The 24589-nt window shown below is 42.6% G+C and overlaps 1 protein-coding gene across 2 annotated transcripts in view; it reads left to right on the top strand.

Moving 5' to 3' along the window:
• Slc38a6 (solute carrier family 38 member 6) overlaps window positions 1–24589 on the top strand; it is a 62276-nt gene that overhangs the window by 4489 nt on the left and 33198 nt on the right. For both annotated transcript variants that reach the window (XM_041658786.1, XM_041658787.1), the window contains exons 3-5: window positions 737–810; window positions 15427–15479; window positions 20438–20477. In XM_041658786.1, coding sequence (XP_041514720.1) covers window positions 737–810; window positions 15427–15479; window positions 20438–20477 — 167 coding nt within the window. The remainder of the gene's footprint in view (window positions 1–736; window positions 811–15426; window positions 15480–20437; window positions 20478–24589) is intronic.

Below are 24589 nucleotides of genomic sequence, written 5' to 3'. Positions count from 1 at the left end.
CACTGATGAGGGCTCACTGCATCAAATCAAATGTCCTCTTGCTCTTGTCAGACCGTTATTTTGTGAAGTCTCCGATGTCAGTTTAATGAGTGCTTGCTGCTTACTAATAAGTGTTAACGTGAGTCACAAAGAGCATTTCTGGAAGTCTCGTGTAGGCACTGGGGACAGCAGTATAGCTAGAAGCCTGCCCCGCCAGGCTTTTCCTGAGAATAAGAATCGTTTATGCTGTTTGTTTCGATGAGTTTTTAAATTATGTCATTAGAAATGTGTTAATTGTTTGGGTGTGTTCTGGAAAGAGGCATATGTTCCACAGAGCCTAGGAATTGGCGTCTTGTCACTACAGTAAAGCTCTGGTTAATGGCCCCCATCACTGGAGGGGGTTGGGATTTGGGGAGATAGAGCAAAAATAAAACAGTGGGACCTTAAGGAACAATGACTAAAAGGAATGTGTAGCTCACTGAGTGCTGAGCTGGCAGTCAGCAGACAGTGCAAAATGAGGAACTGGTTTGTGTTTTAAGTAAAGTTTATTTCTTTTGCTTTCTCTTTTAATTTTCAAAGCACTGTATTTTTATTTAGGTACATTCTGGTAGATACAGAGCAGTCATTTCCGTAATATCTGTAGTTGTACTCCTCAGAGATACTCCCTGTGACCGTCTGATGAAGAAATCTGTAATAAGATGTCATGAAAAAGAACACGTTTGGGGAAAATGTAATTCTGTGTTCTTTTATATTTTAGTTTCTTGCTGCTGCTAGTTGCTTTCCTGGCTTCGTATTCAGTCCATCTCCTGCTCAGTATGTGCATTCAGACAGGTGAGTACCAGGCCATGTTCTCACTACACCCGATCAGTCCCTTGAGTTTGTTTTTGCATAAGAAGTGAATGTCTCGGATCTAAAGTCCGAGGGTGATGGTGTAGCGCAGTGGTAGTGTCTGTATTTAGCAAGCACCAACAAGACCCTAGCTTGCGACTCCAGCATCACGCACACCTCTAAGGAGCTAATTTCCAATGAGCACATATCATTAGTGGTGTGGCGAGCAGTCTTCTTTCCTTGAGCTGAGGGTGAAAACTGGTGTGTTGGTCACCTCTCTCTCTTGTCTTTGGATTAGATTGGTGTTGCAGTCCAACACAAACTTTATCTCTGCCTGGTCAAGCTTGATTTGCTCTCACTGGTTTTGTGGCTCCAGACTTAGAGAAGCAGAATATATGTACAAAATAAATTTTTTTTAAACTGGTATTATTCTAGGCTCAGACAACCGAGAACCCTAAAGGTGATTTTTGAGAATTTTAAGACTCTTGGGAACAGAGTTCTAAACCTGCCATTCTATTTTATTTCCTTTGTTTACATATCAGAAATTCCTATCTTCTTGGGGTTTTTTAATGAACAGATTTTGTAACAAATCAGCTAGATAAATTTTTAAAAAAGATTTATTTATTATGTATACAATGTTCTGACTGCAGGCCAAAAGAGGTTGTCAGATCTCATTACAGGTGGTTGTGAGCCACCATGTGGGCGCTGGGAATTGAACTCAGGACCTTTGGAGGAGTAGCCAGTGCTCTTACTTTCTGAGCCATCTCTCCAGCCCAATGAGATGATTCTATTACGCAAAACCACCTTAGGATTCACATCTCAGAGGTGCAACTTGTACCAGTAGTTGGGTGGCTTTGATCATCGGGCTTCCGGATGCATGCCTGATACCAGAAGACAGTGTAAGGCAGCTTGCTCTACCAGCTTTGTAGATAGCATGATGCTATACCAGCGTCCTGAATTCAGGAGTAAAGCCTTTAGATAGCATCTGTAAATCCTGCCAGGAATATCAACTGTAGAATCTCACTTCTGTGCTTAAAAACAGGTCTTTAAATTAGGATAGTTCTTCTGACATTGTAATATATTCTTTTGATAGATGCTATTAAAAGATTCAGACTTTAGTCAACTGTGTGTGGCAGTCAGTTTTATTTCAGTTATTTGGGAGTCGTATTTAAATTTACGGAATTTTAAAAATAATATTCATTTTATCCTTTGGACCATTAAACCTTAAATTTCTGACACTGTTGTTCTTTAACTCTGGGGCACATAAAGTGAAAACATCTGTTTCTCTTTCCCTTTCCTTTTCTTTTCCTGTAGCTTGCTTGGGCCCGTGAACTAATCTCTCATGGTTCTCCACTCATGCTGCCCCTGTCTCCGCTGAGCGATTCCTCAGTCCCTGTAAAGCTCTCAGTACAGGTAGGCTTCTTCTTAGCGCATGCGTGTGAGACTGGAGAGGAGCACCTTGGTCATCAAGGGGTTCTGTGTTCAAACTGGAGTCAGTGGTCAGACAAAAGAGCTGTAAGTCTTTATGAAGGATAATGTCTTCCCTTTTTTGTCTAGAGTTAAAAGGAGAAGAGGAAATGTCATGTTTCTAAGAGGAAAGGGTCTGTTCACATAAAACTCTCTTACTGGGGCAGGTTGCAGTCCACCAGGACTTCTCTTGGAACCAGAGGAAGGAGGCATGTCACGGTGTCATATGCCCCCAGCCTTGTGTGTTGACTATAAAATGGTCTCGCTGACACTATCTTTCTAGACTAAAACAGAATCGTAAATGCAAGATGTCAGATCCATGGTGAATACTGATTTCTCACTGGGACAGTCTCAGAGGATCTCAAGGTCTTACACACGACGTAATCTCAGGACAGATGGCCGCTGGTCATTCTGTGAAAACATGGCTTACGCTCTGGGATTGGAACGGTTGCCTCCCTGCCCTGACCTCCACATCGCTCTCAGGAGGAGAGGAGGGCTCTGGAGCACCGCACTGCTTCTGGCTCCTCATCTCCACTGCACACCGCATTACACTGTTGTGTGCTTCAAAGCCTTTGGTTCAATGATATTGTAATATTTATCTCTATTATGTCAGCTACTCAGGGGTCTCACTTACCTTTCGTTCCCCAGACTCCATTCCATGTGTTCATTCTCTGACCTTGTCTTTACTGTTTCCCAGCTCCCTATGGTGGGAAGCTTGGCAGGCAGGCGGGCGGGCAGGCAGGCAGGCAGGCAGGCAGGCGGGCGGGCAGGGCGGGCAGGCAGGCTGGGTGCTGGAGTGGTAACTGAGAGCTTACATCCTGATCTGCGGACAGTAGGCAGAAAGAAAGCAAGACTGGACCTAGTGTGGGCTTTTGTCACCCCCAATGACACATCTCCTCCAACAAGGCCACACCTCCTCATCTTTTTCAAACAGTTTCACCACCTGGAGACCAAACCTTCAAATATATGAGTTTATGGAGGCGCTATTCCCATTCAAACAACCACATAGCCCTGGCTGGCCTGTAACTTTTCTATTAAGATTTATTTGTTTGTTTGTTTTATGTGTATTGGTGCTTTGTTATGTCTGTCTACACCCAAAAAGAGGGCAGTGGATTGTGAGCTGCCATGTAATTGCTGGGAATTGAACTCAGGGCGGCTGGAAGAGCAGCCGGTATAACTGCTGGGTCATCTCCAGACAGTCCTGTAACTTCCTGTGTAGCCCTGACTGGCCTCTGCCACCCAAGTGTTGGCAGTAAAGGCATGCACCACCATGCCCAGCTCCCTTCACTTTCTTACCAGCAGCGAAAACTCAAGACTCTTTAAAAAGAGCACTTGTTCTATTAGTGTGTGCTCAACAGTATCATAAGAGAGCTAGTAGCTACATGTGTAACCTCCTAACGGCTGCAGGAGGTGGAGTTTGTCATATGTGTTAGAGATTGGCAGGATGAGACATGGTTTACCCAGGGCTGTACAGCCAATTGGTTGGTTAGAAGACCTCATCTTGCTCTTCACAGCCCGGAGTCACATACAATCTGCTACCATTTCCCACCATGCAAACCGTGAAGCTTATTTTCTGGAAGAAGTTAAAGAGAATTCTGCTTTGACGCTGAGTCATCTTTCTGAAGGCAGAATGTGAGTGGAAGGCGAAGCTGAGGACCAGTCCCGCTCACAGTCTGGATGCTGGCACGGGCTTCTCTCATCGGGGATCAGAGGAGTGCTTCGTATTGAATTTCTCCTGCCCAAATGAAATACCTCCAGCTACAAATAACAGGGGCATCTTTTAAGAAAGACATGGTTGCTTCCTGTATGACTGTTGTGTGATTAAGCCTGTCACTCATTAAGCAGAGCATCCGTTTATTCTCTCAGTACCTTACAGTTTGCCTGAGGGTAGCTGAAGAACCGGAGAGGTAGGAAGCAACTGGCGGCTGCTCCCTGTTCTCTGATCTTTCAGGTTCTTACCACAATAGTTGACTCCTGATTTTGTATTGATAAAGTTTAATTAGATTAATGCTTCACAATCCAGAGAAAGATTCATGTTAAAACAACCACTAAAAGGTTACAGAAACAACAACGAGATGCCTTCGTAAATATGCCTAGGTGATAGGTCAGTGTCACAGCTGATGCTGCAAGAGTGGGAGCCAGGGGACCTGCCACCTTGTTTGTAGCCACCCTGGGATGCAGCTGACAGGCCTTATCTTTGCTGTTAGTTATTCATACCAAACTGTACTTGTACCACAGTGTCTGACAGGATTACCCCCTTCACATTTACCCAAAGACTTTTATGTCCACACAAAACTTGCATGTAGATGTTTATAGCAATTTTATTTATCATTGCCAGGTTGCCAGGGAGTAACTAAAATACTCTTCAGTTGATGACTAAGAAAACAGTGACATTAAAACAACAGAAAATTATTTTGTACTAATAAGAAATGAGCCATTAGGCCCCAAAGTAGCATGGAGAAGTCAGAAAAGCATGTTATCAGTCTGGTGAAGAAACCATATACTCCAGAGTTCTGCATGAAGTGTATATACAGAAAATGAAACCAGTGCCCTGTGGGGATAACCTATGCTACTTGTTCATTACAGTGTTATTCGCAGTGCTGAAATAGCAACACCCTATGTGTCTTTAGGTAGATGGATAAGCAGTAATCTATATGTGTATTGGAATATTATCCTACCTTTGAAAGCAGATTCAAAGGGGAAGTCTTGCCAGCGCTGGGAGCATGGGGGTGCCTGGAAGATATTATGATAATGATAAGTGAAATAAGCCAGGCAGAAAGAAAAACTGTGTGTTCCCACTTCATGTGGATACCAGAAAGGTTTAGTGAGAAAAAAATAATAACATAACAAAGCTGTTTGCCAGGGATACTGGGGGAGGGAGGAGAAGAAGGTGAGCTCTTGGTTGAGGGACATGGAGTTAAGCAAGATAAGGGAGTCTAGAGACCTGATGTACAGTGTTGGCTGTAATTAATAGCAAGTTTATTGGAAATATGCCAAGAGAATAGATTTCAGTTCCTCTTAACGGAAAGAGAGAGGGAAGGAAGGAAAGGTTGAAGGCCTATGATTGTTTCCTTGAGTACATAATTTCAGTATGTATATCAAAACATCATATTGAACACCGTAAGTGTTCATAATTAAGAGAAAGAAGAAAGGAACCTGAGAAGATTGTGTGTGACTTGGTTGCAGATGTGTGACACTGGGAAGGGCAAAACCACGAAGAGGAAAGAAGTCACAGTGGCCAGCAGGGCTGGGAGAGAGAAGGATGCTCGCACTGGAAGAGCACCGAGAATCTTAAAGACAGAGGAAAGGAGCTGTGGGGTAGCATAAGTGTGGGTATACAGTTATCAAGATCCACAAACTGTCCAGTGCCAAAAAGGGAACCTTCATGTCAGCTGTGGATTTGGGTGATCCTGACAGGGCAGAGTTCCTTGATAATAACAGGAATACTGCTGTATTGTAGGAAGGTGGCGTGTGTGGGGCAGGAATATATCACAGCCTTATACTTGCTTAATTTTGCTGAGGTCCTAAAAATATAATCTGTTGAAGAAAAGCAAAGGGCAAGAGAGATAATACAGAAACAAGATAAAAAGTAAAAAATTGATAATAATACATTCATAAAAGCCCACAAGGCCTCACCCTATTTAAAAAGCAACAGGTAACTAAGGGATGCCGAGAGAGGGAGGTGTCTTCCCCTGGGAAGAACAAACCAATTGGTTATCCAATACCAAATGGTCAACCCTGAAAACATGCACAGGTAACCTGAAAAAATGTACAGGTAACATTCTAGAGACTGAACAGGCTGTATTAGTGTTTAAGAATGTGGATGTATTTGCATACATGTCTGTATCAGCAGTTAGTGAAAACAGAGGCCGTGAATGTAGACGAGAGGAAGGGAGGGTATATAGGAGACTGTAGAGGGAGGACAGGGAGGGGAAGTGACAGAAAAAGAGAGTTTTAAAAGGATCAAGTGAATGAAGGTCTCTTCTTCTAGAAGGAAAATGTGGGTTCTGAATGACAGTAAGGAGATGGGGAGGAGTCAAGGTCACTAATGGGGGTGGGAACACAGAAGGCAGAGGTGGTTCAGATTTTAAAATAAGTTTATTTTTGACTATGTGGACGTTGAAGTGTATGTGGACAGACTGATCTTGGACCTGAAACAAGGTCTAAGTGTTCATTCCTTCAATGTTCTTTCATCTGTTAGGAATACAGAGATAACCAGTTTTTTGCTGAAAAGCTCAGCACCATGGTTCTCAGCCTGGGGGGTCGCTACCCTTTGGGGATTGCCTATTAGATATCCTGCATATCAGATATTTACATTATGATTTATAACAGTAGCAAAATTCTAGTTATGAAGTAGCCAGAAAGTAATTTTATCAGTATGAGGAATTGTATTAAGGATCACAGTGTTGGCAAGGGTGAGAACCACTGCCCTAGCAGGAGAAACAAGTACAGGAGCTAATGATATATGTTGTAGTGTGCCAAGTATGGGGACCAGGTGTGAAGTCTGGGGGGCAGGTGAGGAGGGAAGTGTGTACTGTCTGCTGGGGGGAGAGTCAGGGAATATTCTAGAAAACTGAACTAAAAAGGACTTTAACTAGCATATCCTGTACATTGTACCCAAAATAGTTTATTACTATTAGTGAATAATGTACAAAGGAGAAAAGTAGATGGTAGACAAGTCTCAGCCAGAAGAACATGAGGATTTTGGCCAAGGAATGAGAGGCCCACTGAGATGGTTAAAAAAGAAAAGGTAGGTACCAAAATCTATTGCTTGTTCTGTCCAAAGAGAATTGTGGTCCTTCCTAGATCCCATGACATAGCTTGTAACTCCAGTAAAGAGAAAATAGCCCATTTGTCTTCTTCCTGACTGTGAAGCAGTGGTTTTTCTGGTTTGCTTGTTTTTAAGCCGTCAAGTTTGTAATGATTGGTTACATCAGCCATGGTGAACTAAACCCCACTCACAGTAAGAAAATGCCACAGCTAGGAAATAACAAAGAAAAAAACCAAAGGCCTTGCTGCTGATGTGATTTTTCCTTTAGAAGCAGGTTCTCTGGTAGTTCCAAATGGTCTCTTAAGAGTGTTTCCTGCGTTTGTGTGGTAGTTGTGTTCCTGGAAGTTGAGCTGATATCCAAACCACTAGCCATCATTCCCATAGCATCTGCCATGCCTGTGACAGGAGGATGTCTAATGAATGCTGGAGACGGTGGTGAGTGGAAGCATTAGAGCTGTGGAGACACTGTATTTCCTGGTTCAAAAGTTAACATGCATGGCAAAAATTGTGTAGTCCGCCAGGCGTAGTGGCACATGCCCGTAACCCCAGACTCAGTCAGGAGGATGCAGAGTTCAAAGTCCGCCTGACCTACAGAAGGAGATGCTGAATGGCAACCGCTAAATGACAAGTAGTCAAAAGGACCTTTGAACTTACCTTAGTAGTTTATAACAGAGTGTATGTGTTAACCGTCCACATAGCCTTTTCCAGGAAAACTGACCCCTGAGCTTTTTTGGTTTCATTATGCCCAGCATTAGTCTGAGTTTCACAGGAAGATTTTGAGTCCCTTTCAGGTCATAACAAATTCCATTTGAGACCATGAAAGACTTGACCAAAACCGCTGGAGATAAGGATGACAAGGCGGGTTTCTCAGGTCATCTCTCTGCCAATGGTTGTTTGTTAGGAAAGGCAGTCAGGTATCCAGACTACATTTTCCTCTGTTTCTCCTTTCGATTAGTGAGCATAGTGTAATGCCCTCAGAGTTAATTGAGTGGATCAGTTAATTGAGTCAGCTTCAGTGAGTTAGTGTCCTGTGTCCTGATTTTTATTACTGATTCTCGATTGGGCATGACTTCTCCCTCAAGGCATCTGGCAAAGGTTACAGACATTTCTGGTTATCATGCCCAGGGGTAGGGTGGGTGGGAGCAGGCTATTGGCATCCAAGTGTGGTAAGACCAGTTGAACAGTCCACAGTACACAGGCAACTCTATCTGACAGAACTGCATGGGCCAAATGTAGCGGTCAGGTCGTGTGACTGTGGGCTAGCTTGTGTGTGTGTTGTAGATGCTCTGCTCACCAGTTTACCCGATGCAGGGTAAGAATTTTCTTGCCAGAAGCTCTGCTTTCCACCATTGGCTAGAGAAGAATGGATGTGAGTTCCTGCAACATTCATTTGTATTGTTAGAGTGTTTGCGTATGTGTGTGTTGGATTGAATGTGTGCACCACGGAACATGTGTAGAGGTCAGAGAACAACTTCATGGAGATGGTTTTCTGCTCCCGTCTTTCTATGGGTCCTAGGGATGGAATACTCACTGAGCCTTACTGGTTCTCATTATTGTCTTTATTAAAAACTGCATGCCTGGAACTGCAGAGAGGACTCAGGGGTTAAGAGCACTGGCTGCTCTTCTCAAGGACCTGAGTTCAATTCCCAGCACTCACAGGGTGGCTCACAACAGCCTGTAACTTCAGTTCCAGGGGACCTGATGCCCTATTCTGGTCTCTGCGTTCACCAGGCACAATCACAGTACACTGGTAGACATGCAAGAAAAACTCTCATACACATAAAATTTTGTTGTTTTGAGACAGGGTCTCTCTCTCTACGTAGCCCTGACTGTCATGGAACTCACTCTGTAGACCAGCCTAGCCTCTAACTCACAGAAATCCACCTGTCTTTGCCTTCCAACTGCAAGGTTTAAAGATGTGTACCACCACACCCAGCTAAAATAAATTTTTTTGTTGACCCAATAATATGTGCTTAGGAGTGTGGGAGCATGTAGACTTGTGAGGTCTCATTTCCTGCTTCATTCTTTCCTGACTTCTTTTGGCAGTTGCTTTTCCTTGTTTAAATTATAATCTTACTTTTTTTTTTGCCATTTCTTCATTGCAAATGGTGAAAACTTAGCTCAGTCGTCTCAGACACTCCCCTCCCCACCACTGAGCTCCGTATCTACTGAGTAGCTCCTCACTCCTCATTTTATCTCTAAAACACACAGATCCTTGCTTTTGTTTGCATTGACTTTGGAAAGTTCTTTTCAGCTGTTTCTCTCCTGTATATAGAGCATGTTCTTTCCTTAAGTCAGTGGTTCTCAACCTTCCTAATGCATCGACCCTTTCATACAGTTGTGCTAACCCCCAACTGTAAAGTTGTTTTGGTTACTACTTCATATCTGCAATTTTGCTACTGTTAGGAATTGTAATGTAAACATTTTTGAAGATAGAGGTTAAAGGGGTCATGATCTACAGGTCATTGCCTCATGTTGTCAAAGTAAATATCATTTATTTTGTGCTTTATAATGACTTTTAAGCTGTTCATGTTATCTATAGATTGAGTTTAATAGTTAAAAGCCAATGCATCCATTAATAGACCATGACTGTGTAAATTATTCACTGCACAGCTAACCAGTAAACTGGGAATCCAGAACATTCCTACATACGCAGTATTATAGACTCTGCTGCCAGCTGAAAGAATGCCACTAGTATTCTATCATTCTGTTTTCTTTCAGTGCACAGAAAGATTGTTAATCATGCTGTAGTCAGTTGGCACAGTGCCACTGAAACGTGTAAGAGTTCAGAAGTCTGAAACTAGTGAATATTCGAGAACAGAATGCCCTCCATGTGCTGTTAGAAAAAAAGAGCAAGAAGAAAATGATGGAAAACACAAGAAAGGAAGAATTTCAGAATAATAAGAGTACTTTCCAAAAGGCCAACTTTGTGAGCGTTGAACTGTGTTTGGATAACTTGTGTCCCTCACTCCAAATCCAAGGATAATATTGCTTCTGCTGAAACTTGGGCTCGTACTGTAACCAGGGTTTATTAATTGTCCTATTTCATTGAGGAAAAAATGCAAAGCAGACAGAACACTGGACTAACTAGCTGGAAATGCTCCACTGTTTCATGGGAAGCAGCTTTCCAATGGTTCCTATGGAGGACAGGGGTCTTGAGCCTAGTGCACAGTAAGGAAAACAACCCATTTACTGATTCAGACTGTGGCCGCTCCATTCTTTCAAAGAACAGCATTGATTTCTTTTAATATCAAAAAATGATTTCTGAAATAGGTTGCTAGTAATTGCTTCAGCTATTAAAGAGGTTTGCACTGCTTGTAGAGGACTGCATTGGTTACACAATACCTTTCCTGTGCAGTAGGAATATGCCACTCCTGTAGCCGCTAGCAGCATCTTATTTTTGTGTCTCTGAAACATCTTCTAAGTGTCTGTAAGACTTTAAAATATATGAAGCAGCAAAGAGAAAGAAAGAACAGGAAGGAAGGAAGGAAGGAAGAAAGGAAGGAAGGAAATCCCTTGCTGGTAAATCAAGCTGCAAATTCCTTAGCACTAGAAAAAAAGGGAAATTTCAGTTTAGCTGCAAGCTCTCAGGTTTATAGAAGTGGAACTCTTGAAGTATTGTTTGGTTTTTGGTTTTGAGGCAACCTAGGGGGTTTTGCTTTGTTGCCCAGCTGCTCTCAAATTCTTGGGCTCAAATGATCCTCCTGCCTCAGCATCACTGGTAGCTGGGATTATAGGACTGTGCCAATACACTTGGCCTTGTAGCTCTTAAAAATAAAGTTTCACCTTTATTGTTCAAGTCATTATAACATATTTGAACTCCTTTCCTCAAATAGAGAGAGCAAAAGGAATATGATTGAAGACTCACCATTTATGTGTTTTATTTTATAGATTATATTTGAATCTTGTTTTTTTTTCACTTAAAATAATATTGGCATTTTCTTGTTATTATCAGTGAGCCTTCATGGTTGTAATATTTCATAAGGTATACCTACCATGATTTACTTAACCTTACCTTATAGAGCATTGAGGCTGGCCCTGTTTTTCCAGTGTAAATCATGGCATGATTAAATATTTAATGAGTTCCCTCGTTTTATTCTTATCTCCTAAGATAAAAGCTCACAGGCTCAGATGTTTTAAATATTTTAAAGGCTCATTGTTCTAACTGCATTCCAGTCATCAGATCGGTTTATAAACTTCACCAGCATTTGAAGAAACTGCCCAAGCGACCGAGCAGAACTTGAGAACTGTTTCACGAGCTGCCTCGGTTCATAGGCTGAGATGTGGAAGAAAGCACTTGGCCGGCTGTGACCTCACTTCATCTTAGCAAAGCCTCAAAGCAAAGCCAGAAGCCATTATTCATTTTCATGATGTCTCAGGCTGAGGAAAGTGCTTCTAATTTTTGCAACATAAAAGAGGTTTGATGACAGGGACAGAACTGAGCGAGGACCCAGACATGCTGACGGGAAGGCTGGAATTAGGGCCGGAGCACTAGGCTCGGTCTCCATTTAAAAGCCTACTGCTTTTTCCTCTTCAGTTGGGGACGTCTTGGTATGTGGAGATATTTTTACGAGGCTGAAGAAACAGCAGAACAAGAAGGCAGGTTTGAGATTGCAATTGTCAGGAGCTGCAGCTGAAGCTGTCTATTAAGCTGCTAGGTTTTCTGTGTTTCCTGGCACAAGCAAGGGTTGAATTTTAACTTTTAAAATTTAGAGTGCTTAGTGCTTGAATTAGAATTGAAATATCCGTTCCCTTTAGAACTTTTCAGTATGTTTTTTTTTTTTTTTTTTACTAATAGATATTTACTTTTCCTGTTTACTAGATAGGCAGCCAATATGTACTTCCCACTACTGAAATATAAAACGAGGCTGGGATGTAGCTCAGTGGTAGAGCATGTGTCTAGCATGCGAAGGGCTTGGATCCAATATCCTACACAGAAAGGAAGCAAGCAAACAAAAGTTAAACAGTTATAGTCTAACTTTGATGAATGTCATCTTTGCTTACATAATGAGAAACAAATACAAAATAGTAGTTTGAAAAGTAATGTTTAATGTAGTCCCATGTGTAACACTGGAAAACCTCATTGCTTCAAGTTCTTGGAAGAAATGTTTTTCTTTCCTTTTTTTTTAGTTTTCGAGACAGGGTTTCTCTGTAGCTTTGGTTCCTGTCCTGGAACTAGCTCTTATAGACCAGGCTGGCCTCGAATTCCCAGAGATTCGCCTGCCTCTGCCTCCCGAGTGCTGGGATTAAAGGCGCGCGCCACCACCGCCCGGCTCCTTTTTTTTTTAACACCATGTCAATTATAATAATTTTTATTTTAAAAGCATGGTCTGATACGATTTTCAGTTGCTGTATTAGATCTGTTCAAATTTATATTAGGTGTATATGTCTTTGACACATAATCTATGATATTGTAAGGGAATTAATGAGATGCTAAACTATTTTATTTATGAGAAGAGAAGAATTTTGGTTCCTTAGCCGAAAGGAAAGATTAATTATAACCTAGAAAATATGAGAGGGAATTTAAGTAGAAATCATCTTGAAGCAGAGGAAACTTTGACATAGTGTGCTTCAAACCTGCTTACCCATCACAAGCCTGCCCAGCCATCAAAGCGGGGTATCCTGCCCGCATCACCCTAGTCCCCACTGTCGCTCTACTCTGTCTTTATAAATTTATCTCATTGTGTGCATCACTGATTATTCTGATGAGTTATAATTAATTCAGCTTAAATTTACATAAATGCTAATGTGTGCGTATTTCTGGAATGCTGATGAATTAATTGAATGTGTCGGTGTAAACTCGTGCTATACTACTCCAGATGTCTATAGACATGACCGTGGGACTCACTGAGAAAGACAGTAGCCGTGATGGCATTGCTTACGCGTTCCCACTACCTCTGAGTCGGAAGGAATTAGAGTCCGGAGAGGTGGGGGAACATATTTTTATGATTGGAAGATCAGGAATTTATTTTTCATACAGTGAGGCACTTAGGTGATTTTTTTGGTTTTTGGTTTTTCAATACAGGGTTTCTCTGTGTAACAGTTCTAGCTGTCTTGGAACTAGCTCCTGTTGACCAGGCTGGCCTCGAACTCACGGAGATCTGCCTGCCTCTGCCTCCCGAGTGCTGGGATTAAAGGTGTGCGCCACCACCACCTGGCTAGGTCGGGTGATTTTTATAAAGTGACAGAAACACAGCTCACAGCATAGAGATGTTTGTCTTCAGCAGTGATGAAGTCTGGCGTGGTGGTGCGTGCTTGCCTGTACTCCTGCCAGTAGCAGAGGCTGTCACCCTCAGTGGTCTTAAAGTGTTAGGGACCCCACCTCAGGTAAAACTGGATCCTTGACCTCGCCTCAGAAGAGCGTTTCTGTACAAGCCAGTCTGAATCAGACTTATGATTTATTAAATGGCATCTTTAATATAGAGTTTAAGCACAAGGGTTGAGAGAAAAGGGTGCCGTGCAACAAGACACACCTGAGCATGAGTGTGGGCTGCCTTGAGCCCACGTGACCGTCATATATGGTCTCCCCATAATAGACATGTCTTCCAAACCCAGTACTAAACTGTACATGTGTACAATGTTTAGCAGAATGTAAATGCATTTTTAAAAATGAATAATATCACTCAGAAAATTATTCAAGCCCCTTGGTAAACTTTGATAATAGATTAAAATGAATATTTTGTTAATTATTACTATCTTTTTATTATTCAATATCCCACTCTTTTCTTCCTGGTTTCATAATTACTGTATGAAAAACCACATATGATTTTTAAAAAGCTTATTATTATGTACCTAAATGTCCTTCATTATGAAAATACAAAATAAAATTTTTTTGTTCTCAAGTGGCAGTTGAAAGAAAGCCCAAGTGTGTCCTAAGAGATATATTAAAGCTGGCTTTAACTCTGTAACCTGCAGAAACTCTTGGTGTCCCAAGCCTCAGTGTGTCCCAAGCTGCTTCTCTCCACGGTGTAAGCGCTGTGGGCATGCATACTCCTCAGACTGTGGACCCTCATAGCGGCAGCATCACTTGTTAAATGCAGAGCTGTCTGGGCTGAGAACGTACTGCGGCCCTTTTACACACTATTAAGCCTTGTAATTTTCTTATGTTCCTAATAGCCATACTGCCTGAACATAATGAAATGAGAATGTAGTTTACATCTTTATGATGAAAAAGGAAAGTATGTGCCCCTCCCTAATTATAGGCTGAGGGTCCGTTTCCATTGTGAACACATTGCCCTCACTCTGAGCACTTGGGAAGGCAAATGGCACAGCTGTCATACCCCGCCTTACTGTGTGTCCAGTGTTTAGAAATTACTGCCAGTGAAAATCTGTTTGGACAGTGTGTGTGCAAGAGCACACGTCCTGTTCAAGGAAGCAGGGTGTTCCCGAGAAATCAGGCCCTTGAATTAACGTAGGCCGAGTAGCTGGTTTTGCTAACGGCTGCCTGTTGTAGATAGATTCTCACTTTACAAAGTATGTGTTTTTGAAGGCTTCCCCCAAAATCAGTACCTGTGCTTAAAATTTAGTCATCTATCAACGATTGTGAGGTGGGTAGACCTCAGCGACTAGCTCTCAGAACTAATAGTGGATTTTTCTTTTTTTGGCTGCTTTTCGTATTTCAGAATATTTAAGAGAAACACCCATCTTATCCTTGATGGCCTCCACTGATAAGAACTGTCAGAGAGTTAGATAAACGGCTATTAGCTGGTTACCAATATTAGTGTGGTTATCTTACAGTAATTAGAAACCAGTAAAAATGGAGACTGACCATTAATATGTGCATTTGAGAAGCAAAATCAGAACATGAGATATTCTAGAGAAGATAATAGAAGGAGTTCTTGGCGAATCTTTTTGATCTTAAAAAAACAAAACAACTTTCTGTGCATGAGTGCTTGCCTGTCTGTATGTCTGTGCCCCGTATGCATCCCTATGCCCTCAGAGACCAGAAGAGCGCATCAGACCCCCTTAACCTGGAGTTATAGAAAGTTGTGAGCTGCCACTTGGGTGCTGGGAATCAAACTAGTGGTTTTAACTACTGACCTATCTTCACAGCCCCCTTGGTGATTTTGTTTTTAAGAAAGGAAATACCCATCACTACTTATTAGAGAGGCACATTCTACAAAACATCTGAATCTTAAGCATGTGGGTTACATCTGGAGTGGAAATTAAGATTTCAGAGAGAAAAAGCTCAAAGGCCTTCTAGGAACCAACCAAGTGAGTGCGGCCTTCTTTCCTACCTTTCCTTCCACCCCAGGGTGCCTGGCTCCACGCCACAGCTAGTCCTGACTGGCTGAAGCTGAGGACAACACTGTGCCTAGCTTGCAAGATAACCTTCATAATGAGTTTTGTGTAAAGTGACAAATGTGCTTTCCCCCCAACAGCGGTGACGTCTTATGAAGATCTCGGACTCTTCGCGTTTGGATTACCTGGAAAGGTGATTTCCTTTGCTCCCCTTGGGGCATTTCTCTTCTCCTCCAAGTTCACAGGGTCGTGTATGTGGGAAAGACCTTAGGAGATGAAGAAAGGAAGTAAGAGATGGGACAGGAAAGTAAAGAGAATGTGGCCCCTGCCGAAGCACTGCTGTCTACCAGTGAAGTTTTTAAGTCTTGTTGCTGACAAGCTGAGCTGCAGAAGTAATGAGACCCTAAAGTTTTCTCATTAATTTTGATCAGATCCTCTGAGTAAATCCTTATAAGGGAAGAAAACAATAGAATTAAGATTATAACCTGGCTTTTTTTTTTTTTTTGATTTTTCGAGACAGGGTTTCTCCGTAGCTTTTGGTTCCTGTCCTGGAACTAGCTCTTGTAGACCAGGCTGGCCTCGAACTCACAGAGATCCACCTGCCTCTGCCTCCCGAGTGCTGGGATTAAAGGCGTGCGCCACTACCGCCCGGCTTTTTTTTGTTTTTGTTTTTTTTTTTTTTTTTTTTGATCTGGCTTTTTTCAAAAGCAGTAATTAGGTAGTATTATTTAAGAGCTGAACAGTGCTAAAAGATTGCCTAGCTCTCCCCCTTGTTTACATGTGAGGAAATTAAGATCCAGATCTGTTCAGGGGCCTCTTATCAACTGTTACCCAACACCCGTTCCATATCCGAGGACTGTAGATGCTATATATACTGGTTTTACTTCCTAGAATAATAAAATAAATGCAAATTTTTATTGGCACTGTTTTTTGGTGACTTCCTAACTTTAAAAGTTGTAGGGAAATGTTTTTTTCCTACAGATTACCAGGAGTTAAGTACTGCTGTCAGTATTAGAATTAAGTTGCTTTCTTTCTGTTTCAGTGCCTCAAGAGTTACCCACATTTATTTTGGTTCTAAACAAGAATTCTTCTGATTGTAAATCTGCCTTAGTACTTTCTGTTTGCATTTAAGTTAACAAACAAGTACTATAGCATGTATTTGGTACTCTGAAACAGGTATGCATCTGAGCTAACTGACATGTGAGTTGCTGCACACATTTATTCTCCTGTTTATATGCTGAGTGGGTACCATACTATAACTGGCTAAGCTGATTTTAAGGAGTGAGTCCTGGAGGAAGATGCAGTTCTGCAGCAGGAAGAGAAGCTGCATTTGCTTCCAGTTGCCTTTCCTCTTAAAATGTATAAGGAGTACATAAACCTCAGAAATGCTGGGCAGGCCTTACATCTTCGTAATCTAAACCTCAGTTGTTCCCAGGAACATTTGCTTCCTGGAGAGCAGGGTGTTTAGTGTGTCTGGTTCATTCCCTCCATGTAGTTTAACCAGAGGAGAAGAAATGTGTTTGTATATGGCAATGCCCCGGGGTGGGGAGGAAGTACTTGCTGTATAAGCATCAATACCTGAGTTCAGATCCCCAGCACTTGTGTAGAACCTGGGCATGGCAGCATATCCTTGTGACCTCAGTTGTAGATAAAAGTTTCTGTTCTGCCCACCTGGTTCCCCAGCCATTCAGTCCCAAAAACCACACAGAAGCTTATATTAATTATAAACCGCTTGGCCTATTAGCTCAGGCTTATTATTAACTAACTTTTTCCAACTTAAATTAACCCATAATTCTTATCTATGTTTAGCCATGTGGCTTGGTACCTTTTCTCAGTAAGGCATTCTCTTCTTGCTTTCCCTGCTTCTGGATGATGAGTACATCTTTGCCTTACCTCTTCCCCGCATTCTTCCAGTTTGGTTGCCCCACCTATACTTCCTGCCTGGCTACTGGCCAATCAGCATTTTATTAAACCAAGTACAAGTAACACATATTTAGAGTGTACAAGAGAATTATCCCACAGCACTCAAATGCTGAAGGAGAGATGCAGAAACAGTGAGATTCTGGGGATGGGCATGTTGCTGGCCTGCCAGCCTCACCAAAACAGCCAGCTCCAAATTGAGGGAGAAACTGTGTTTCAAAAAGTAAGGTAGAGGCGCACACTCTCACTGATGGTTTATACCTGGTGGAAATGGTGGTGCTGCAGATACCGCTGCTGTGGAGGAGGCTGTGACCCCGGTGGGAACGGAGGAGGTGGCTGCTGATGCTGGGGGCAGAAAGGGAGAGGTGACTTGAAAAGGACCCGTGTGCTTTGGGGAAGTCAATGCTCCCTTCTGAGCCACCAGCTGATTTGAAGGCTGGATTCTGCAATCATCAGAACAGAGTGTGTTCCCACCCAGAGCACACAAAAGTGCCGAAGAAAAAAAACCCCAAAGGTCAACTGAGATCCTGAGATCCTGTGGATTATTTATCTTACAAGATAAACAACCCGCAAGTTGCCAAACTGCTGGATACCCTGCCCTCCGGATAGCCCTACTCTTGATTTTGCATAGTCTGGAGCTGTCATTTACAGCCTGGTGACACGGACTCAAGACAGCAACATTCTGGCAGAGCCATGAAAAACAGGCCTGATGTCCCATGAACCAGGAAGGAACAAGGCCTCTCTGCTCATATTGTAACAGCTCGTGAACCAGAAATACTTTATTGTTATTTTTATTTAACAAACAATTACATAGAAACTTGGGCTCTGTATGTGCTCGCACTGTACAAATATTAACTCATTTAATCCGGTTTAAAGAAAAAAAAAAAAAAAAAAAAAAAAAAAGTAAGGTAGAGAATGATAGAAGATTCTGCAGTCAGCCTTAGCTTTCCACATGTTCTTCATAACACACCCACAATAGCACATCTAATGCATAGGTGCGTGCATATGTATATAACAGGCGCACAGCAGCAACCACAAAGTAGACAGGGAAGCTCCCTGCTCAATTTAATGTGACCTATCGGTGTGAGTCCATGGTCAGCACTGGCAAAACCATCGGCTGACGGTGGTGGTTCCCTCATCCCTGCCTAGCAGCATAGTCTCAGAGCGTGGACTGTGAAGTCTTTTCTTCAATGTGAGCTGTTGCATCATTGTTTACATGTGTCCCCATTCCAAGGAGGCAGCTGCACTGGACGGAGCATATCCAGAGTGAGGACTCGTTAGATTTTGATTGTATTTCTTCCCCATTTCTATAATTGTTCTGGAATCTTCACATTTTTTTGATGTGTGGTTGAATAATATTCTGCAATTCAAAGAAATATTTTTGAAAAATTTAAGGAATATTTTTTAAAATTTCTTTGTGTATTTATGTATCAGATAAATATCTATTGAGCAATGCTGTGGTCATGCACTGTAGTAGGCACAGAAAGTACAGGTAGGCAGACGTTCATTCTGGCTTTCTAAACACTAAATACCTAAATTTAGGCAAGGAATGGAGAAGTGGTTAGTGCTAAGATACTGTATGTGCAATATATTCATAGAAAATGGAGGTATTTCGTGTGTATAGCCAGGGGTTTCATTTGCAGATGTTCTACACAAAGTCAGAATGGTCTTTCCACAAATGACTGAATTTCAGGAACTCATATTTAAGCTGAGATGCAAAGTGCCTTCTAGAAAACACTGGAATGACCATGACCACTCTCTTTGTTAGTTACTACTGCTGTGATGAAACACCACAAACCAAAGCAAACTGGGAAGGACAGAGTTTATTTGGCTTACTTCCAGGGAACAGTCCATCCCTGTTGGGGGATGTTAGGGAAGAAGTCAAACAGGGCAGGAACGTGGAAGCAAGAGTTGATGCAGAGGGGTGTTGCTTACTGGCTTGCTCTTTGTGGCTTGTTCAGCTGGCCTTATAGAACTCAGGACTACTAGCCTGGGGATGGCATCACTCACAATGGGCTGGGCCCTCCCACATCAATCACTAAATAAGAAAATGCCCTACAGACTTGCCTATAGCCCAGTCTTATGGGGGCATTTTTTCAATTCAGGTTCTTCTAGCTTGTGTCAGGTTGACATAAAACTGTCCAGCACACGTGCACCTCTAGAGACCGTGCCAGAATCCAGATCATTAGGCTTCTGCACCTACAAGGACTCTAGCTCCTAGGAAGCTCCATGGTTGCAGCATAGGCAGTGCTCTGCCCTAGGAGGTGAACCTCAAGTGTGACCTGTCCTCTGTCTGTGGAGGTCTGATCATTCAGCTCCAAATGTCTGCTGGTGGCTACAGCCCAGGTGTTAGTGGTCAGGAGGCCCAAGAGAGAATATAAGATTTAAACATTTCCTTTGCATCCCCCAGGAGTCTCATCCAGGACCAGAAACAGATTGGACATAGTCCGTGGGCAGTTTTTGTGTAGCACAGACCTTCTTTATTTTTAGCCAATTGCCAACTTTTATCCTCTTGAATGTGTGAAATTCAGTTTCTGACTTACTAACTACTGGGTGATCTGGCTACATTGGATCCACTTTTTCCCATGCTGTCAGCTGACCAGACTGAGTAGAGAGGAGAAGCTCCTGGGGGGAGGCTCCAGTTTACTGTTGTCCTTGCCAGCACCTGCTCATTTAGACTTAGCTTATTTCACACTTTTGAGTTCGAAACACATTGCTTACATTTTCCCAATCTGGTCGTTGTGTGCTGGAGTTTTCTGCTGTAGGCTGTTTAATCTTTGAGACTGGGATGCCCAAACTAGGTCTATGCCAAGCTGGTATCAGAAGACCATCTGCTCCCTCTAGGTGCTATAATGTTGACACAGCGCACTCCAATCTGTTTTGGGATAACTACTAAAGCAGTGTGGTAAAGCCAGTAAGAAAGAGACTACAGGTTCAGTTAGACATCGACAATCACAACTTACCAGCTTTATAACATTTTTCAGCTATTCAAACATGACTGCTAAGAAAGACTTCAGAAATATCTTTATAGTAACTATGGAGGTATTAAGGAAAGACTTATGTAATGTTCATTAATTTCACATAGTACAAACAGCTGACAAAATTTATTTCCGATATCTCTTCATTCATAAGACAGTGCATCTGTCCTTGTGGTATTGTTTATTTATTATAAAATTCTCTCCTTTTGTACTGTTTCCCTTTTATCATCTGAATACGTTTGTCCCTTTTTAGGTGGTGGTTGCAGGCACCATAATAATTCAGAATATTGGAGGTAAGCATTGAGAATGGATCAGGTATGCATGCAGGTAATGGAAATAGTTGCTTCTCTGGTTCCTTGCCTTCCTACAGGCCCAGCTGGGACACTAAATCTCTGTAGGTGCAGCCATCTTCAGAAGTCCCCTTTACCCACCTCCTAATCCTTCTTAAATCATTTTTACTAGCACTGGTAAATACGCTTCTGGCTTCAGTTCTAGCTGACTTCCGTGGTTGTGGTGGTGAGCGGCGCAGTTTGGAAATGCTCCTCCCAAAGTGATTCTTAACCATTAGCTACTTTCCCTCTGCTTTCCCCCCCTCCATCACTCCCACTCCAGACCCTTCTTTAGAGGGAATAGTGCCCCCTGGGCGGTGTGAACAGTCAGGTATGCCCAATGTGCCCTAGGAGGTAAGAAGTTAAAAATGACCAAGTGGCTTAAAATATGTCTAAGGACAAACGGCATCCTCAAGCTTGTCTTTCCCCGGTTCCTACTAAAAACTGATCATACAACTGATCCTTATTATGAGAACTCTGTAGAAATGAAAATCACTGTTGATTATAGACAACTGGCCGAATGAATTAAACATTAACTCCAAAGTACGAGAACTGCATGGACATGTTGTGTAGAGACTTCAGAGACCTAGGCTGTGTCTTCGTTTCTGTTTACCACCAGCTGGAACGCTAAATAGTGTCAGAATCAGAGAAAGCCCACAAGGAAATGACGTGCTCTTTGGACCTTATAGAAGATTATGTGCTCGCAAGGAATTTTAATTATTTTTTTATATCTAATAGTTTTAAGTAACTGAAAGTTGATAGCTTAAGATCTGAGCTATTTCACTCTAAGTATTGTTCAACTAAACTGATGTTAGCGAGTATTGTGTGTGTGTGTGTGTGTGTGTGTGTGTGTGAGAGAGAGAGAGAGAGAGAGAGAGAGAGAGAGGTGTTTTGGAATCCTTAATGTCCATGTTTTAATGCTTTGAATTTTCGTGAAACAGTGACTTCATACTTCACTCCTGAAGCCAAAAACACAAACCTCATCTCTTTGGAATTGTTGCCGTGCAACTGATTTGAAGATTTGTTGTAGAATACTTTTAATTAGCAGATATGTATTGCTTAATCTCTTAGTGATGATTCTTCGGCAGACCCTCATTAACACCAATCAGAATGGTTCAGATGAAACCATTGTATAATAATTTATGTTGAAATTTTAGCATTTTATCTTGGTGTGATGATCTTGTTGTGTCTCCTCTGGTTCCTCCGTAGTAGCTTCTGTCTCTAGCCTGGTTTAGACGCTGCCATCTTCCCCTTGCTGGGGCTAGCCTTGTCCGAGGTCACCTCCGCACTGTTTCTCCTCTGAGCCTTAAGTTTTTCCAGGGCTTATGTCTCATTCCTCTTTACTCCTGGGAACCAACACAGTGTCTGTCAGGGTCCAACCTTGACAAAATTTGCACGTTCCAGTGTAGGAGCATGAGGATTAGAATTATTAAACTCAAGGAACAGATAGAGAAATAAGAAGGCAGAGACGGAACAGGAAGGGGGTGGAGCATTCACTGAATACTGAACCACCTGCGTTTTTTCCATTGGCTCATATACCTCATTCCAAAAGGGGAGGGGGAGACAACAGACTTATTAATATAATATAAGGAATAGGCCAAGTATCCTGCAGGCAGCCAGTCCCTGGAACCTCCTGCCAGTCTCCTTTGAAGGAGCAGGAATAGCAAGGTGGAACAGATCCACTTCTATACTCAAAATACTGATTAACCACACCCTGGGTCAGGATCTCTTGTTTGTAACCACACCTGTTGTCAACAATTTTGAAAGAGCAAAACTAAGCTCAAACTCTCTGACCTTTAGTCAAGGTGGAGCAGGCTCACATCTGTGGGCCCCACAGGAGTCTGGAACTTTGCTGGATTGAGACACGCTTAGATGATTAGTACTCTATGTCTCTGAGCTGGAAAGATGGCTCAGCACTTAAGAGCCCTGGCTACTGTTTTCGAGGACCTGGGTTCAATTCCCACCACCCACGTGTCAGCTCACAATTACCTGTAACTCAAGCTCCAGAGGGATTTCATGCCCTCTTCTGGCCTCCGCCGGCATTACATGCACGTGGTGCACAAACGTCCGTACCAGCAAAACACCATACAAATAATTTTTTTTTAAAGTGAAAATAAGTGGGGGAATGGTGGGGCTGGGAAGATAGCTCAGTTGGTAAGGTACTTGCTTCCCAAACAGGACCCAAGTGCCAATTCCCAGCACTCCTGAGCACACACCCTAACCCTAGTACAGGAGGAGCAGAGTGGACGATCTCTGGGGCTCGCTGGCCAACTAATATAGCTGAATCCGTGGACTCCAGAGGTTCAGTTAGGTACCTTGCCTCAGAAAAATAAGGTAGAGAGCAATTGAGAAAGTTTCCGTGTTGACCTGTGGTCTGCATGCGCGCGCGCGCGCGCGCGCGCGCGCGCACACACACACACACACACACACACACACACAATGCTAGGCTCATCATTGGTGTCAAAGCTGACGGAAAAGATAAAGAAACTAGACTAATTCAGTATTTTACTCTTTTGAGGACCCTGCCACCCAGCTCCCAACTCAGTCACTCACAGATGCTTATTCTTAGTTAGGAATGCCCAGCCTTAGCTTGACTTTTACCAGCTTTTCTTTCTTTCTCTCTCTTTTTTTTTAAAAATCATTATTTATTTATTATGTATACAGTATTCTGGCTGCATGTTTTGCCCGAACACCAGAAAAGGGCACCAGATCTCATAGTAGATGGCTGTGAGCTGCCGTGTAGTTGCTGGGAATTGAACTCAGGACATCTGAAAGAGCAGTCAATGTTCTTTACCTCTGAGCCATCTCTCCAGCCCCCTTTCTTTCTTTTTTCTTTCTCTTTCTTTTTTTTCCTCTGTAATGCTGTGATCTGTTTATTTAAAATGATTTCCCGAATTGCCCAATGATTTAGCAGACTTACTTTTACTTTCACCTCAAACAATCAACATACTTTCGTATTTTTATTTTAACCATGTATGCTATTTTGACATTTTATTAATACCAGATTTCAATATGTTGACCAATGAGAAGTACAGATTTCAAATAGACCCTTGGTAGCTATGGTCTCATTGCTGGATTCTTGGGATTTTGGTGATGGTGGCTGTTCCTTAAGGCCCTGTCTCCAACCTGCTATAAGACTTCAGCAGCACACTCCTCCATTCAAGGCCTCTTTTCCTAAATCGTCCTGACTACCTTTGCCTCTGGGCTTTTTCCTTTTCTTACTTCTGTATGTCTTACTTTCACTCTGACTCCGTGGCTTTGTCCTCCTCCCCCTGCTCTTTTGCTCCCCTTTTCTTCCCAGATTTCTCTTCATGTATTTATCCTCTCTGCCTGCCAGCCCCACCTACCCTTGCTCTTGCCTCGCTATTAGCTATTCAGCTCTTTATTAGACCATCAGTGTTTTAGGCAGGCACAGTGACACCGCTTCACAGAGTTAAACAAATGCAGCGTAAGCAAAAGCAACGCAGCTTCACATCATTAAACAAATGTTCCATGGCATAAACAAGAGAAACACACCTTAAAATAATATTCTCAAACTAGAATATTCCTCATCTAGAATACTTTTATTTTTGTGTTCTGTAGCAAAATACACTGACTGGGGTGTTAGTAATAAACAGTTATCAGCTCTTGGAGGTTGGAAGTCTGAGATCAAGGCAACCACATCCTGTGAGGACTTTGTTACCTGGTCATGTGTGGGAAGTTGTCACGTGGTAGCTTAGAGCACGCAAACTCTTAGCCTTAAGCTCTCACAATGTGCTAAACCTGCATTTAAAGGTGGAGTCTCGTGGCCTAACCCTTTCCCATCAGATGCCACTTCAAACACTTGTGCACGTTGGGACTGTGCTTCCTGTACACAAGGCTGGGCGACACCGTCAGACTCAGCCAATAGCCTTGTCAGTAAGCTGGGTGATTGAAGTGGAGACAACCCACAGTTTTTGTTTGTTTGTTTGCATTTTCGAGACAGTGTTTCTCAGTGTAGCCGTGGCTGTCCTGGAACTCACTCTGTAGACTAGGCTGGCCTTGAACTCACAGAGATCCTCCTGCAAAGGCGTGTGCCACCACTGCCCACCAACCCA

This window comes from Microtus oregoni, unplaced genomic scaffold (genome assembly GCF_018167655.1).
Source record: "Microtus oregoni isolate MIOR12 unplaced genomic scaffold, Mior012 000009F_ref0000495, whole genome shotgun sequence".
NCBI lineage: Eukaryota > Metazoa > Chordata > Mammalia > Rodentia > Cricetidae > Microtus > Microtus oregoni.
This window is presented reverse-complemented; position numbering and strand designations above follow the sequence as displayed.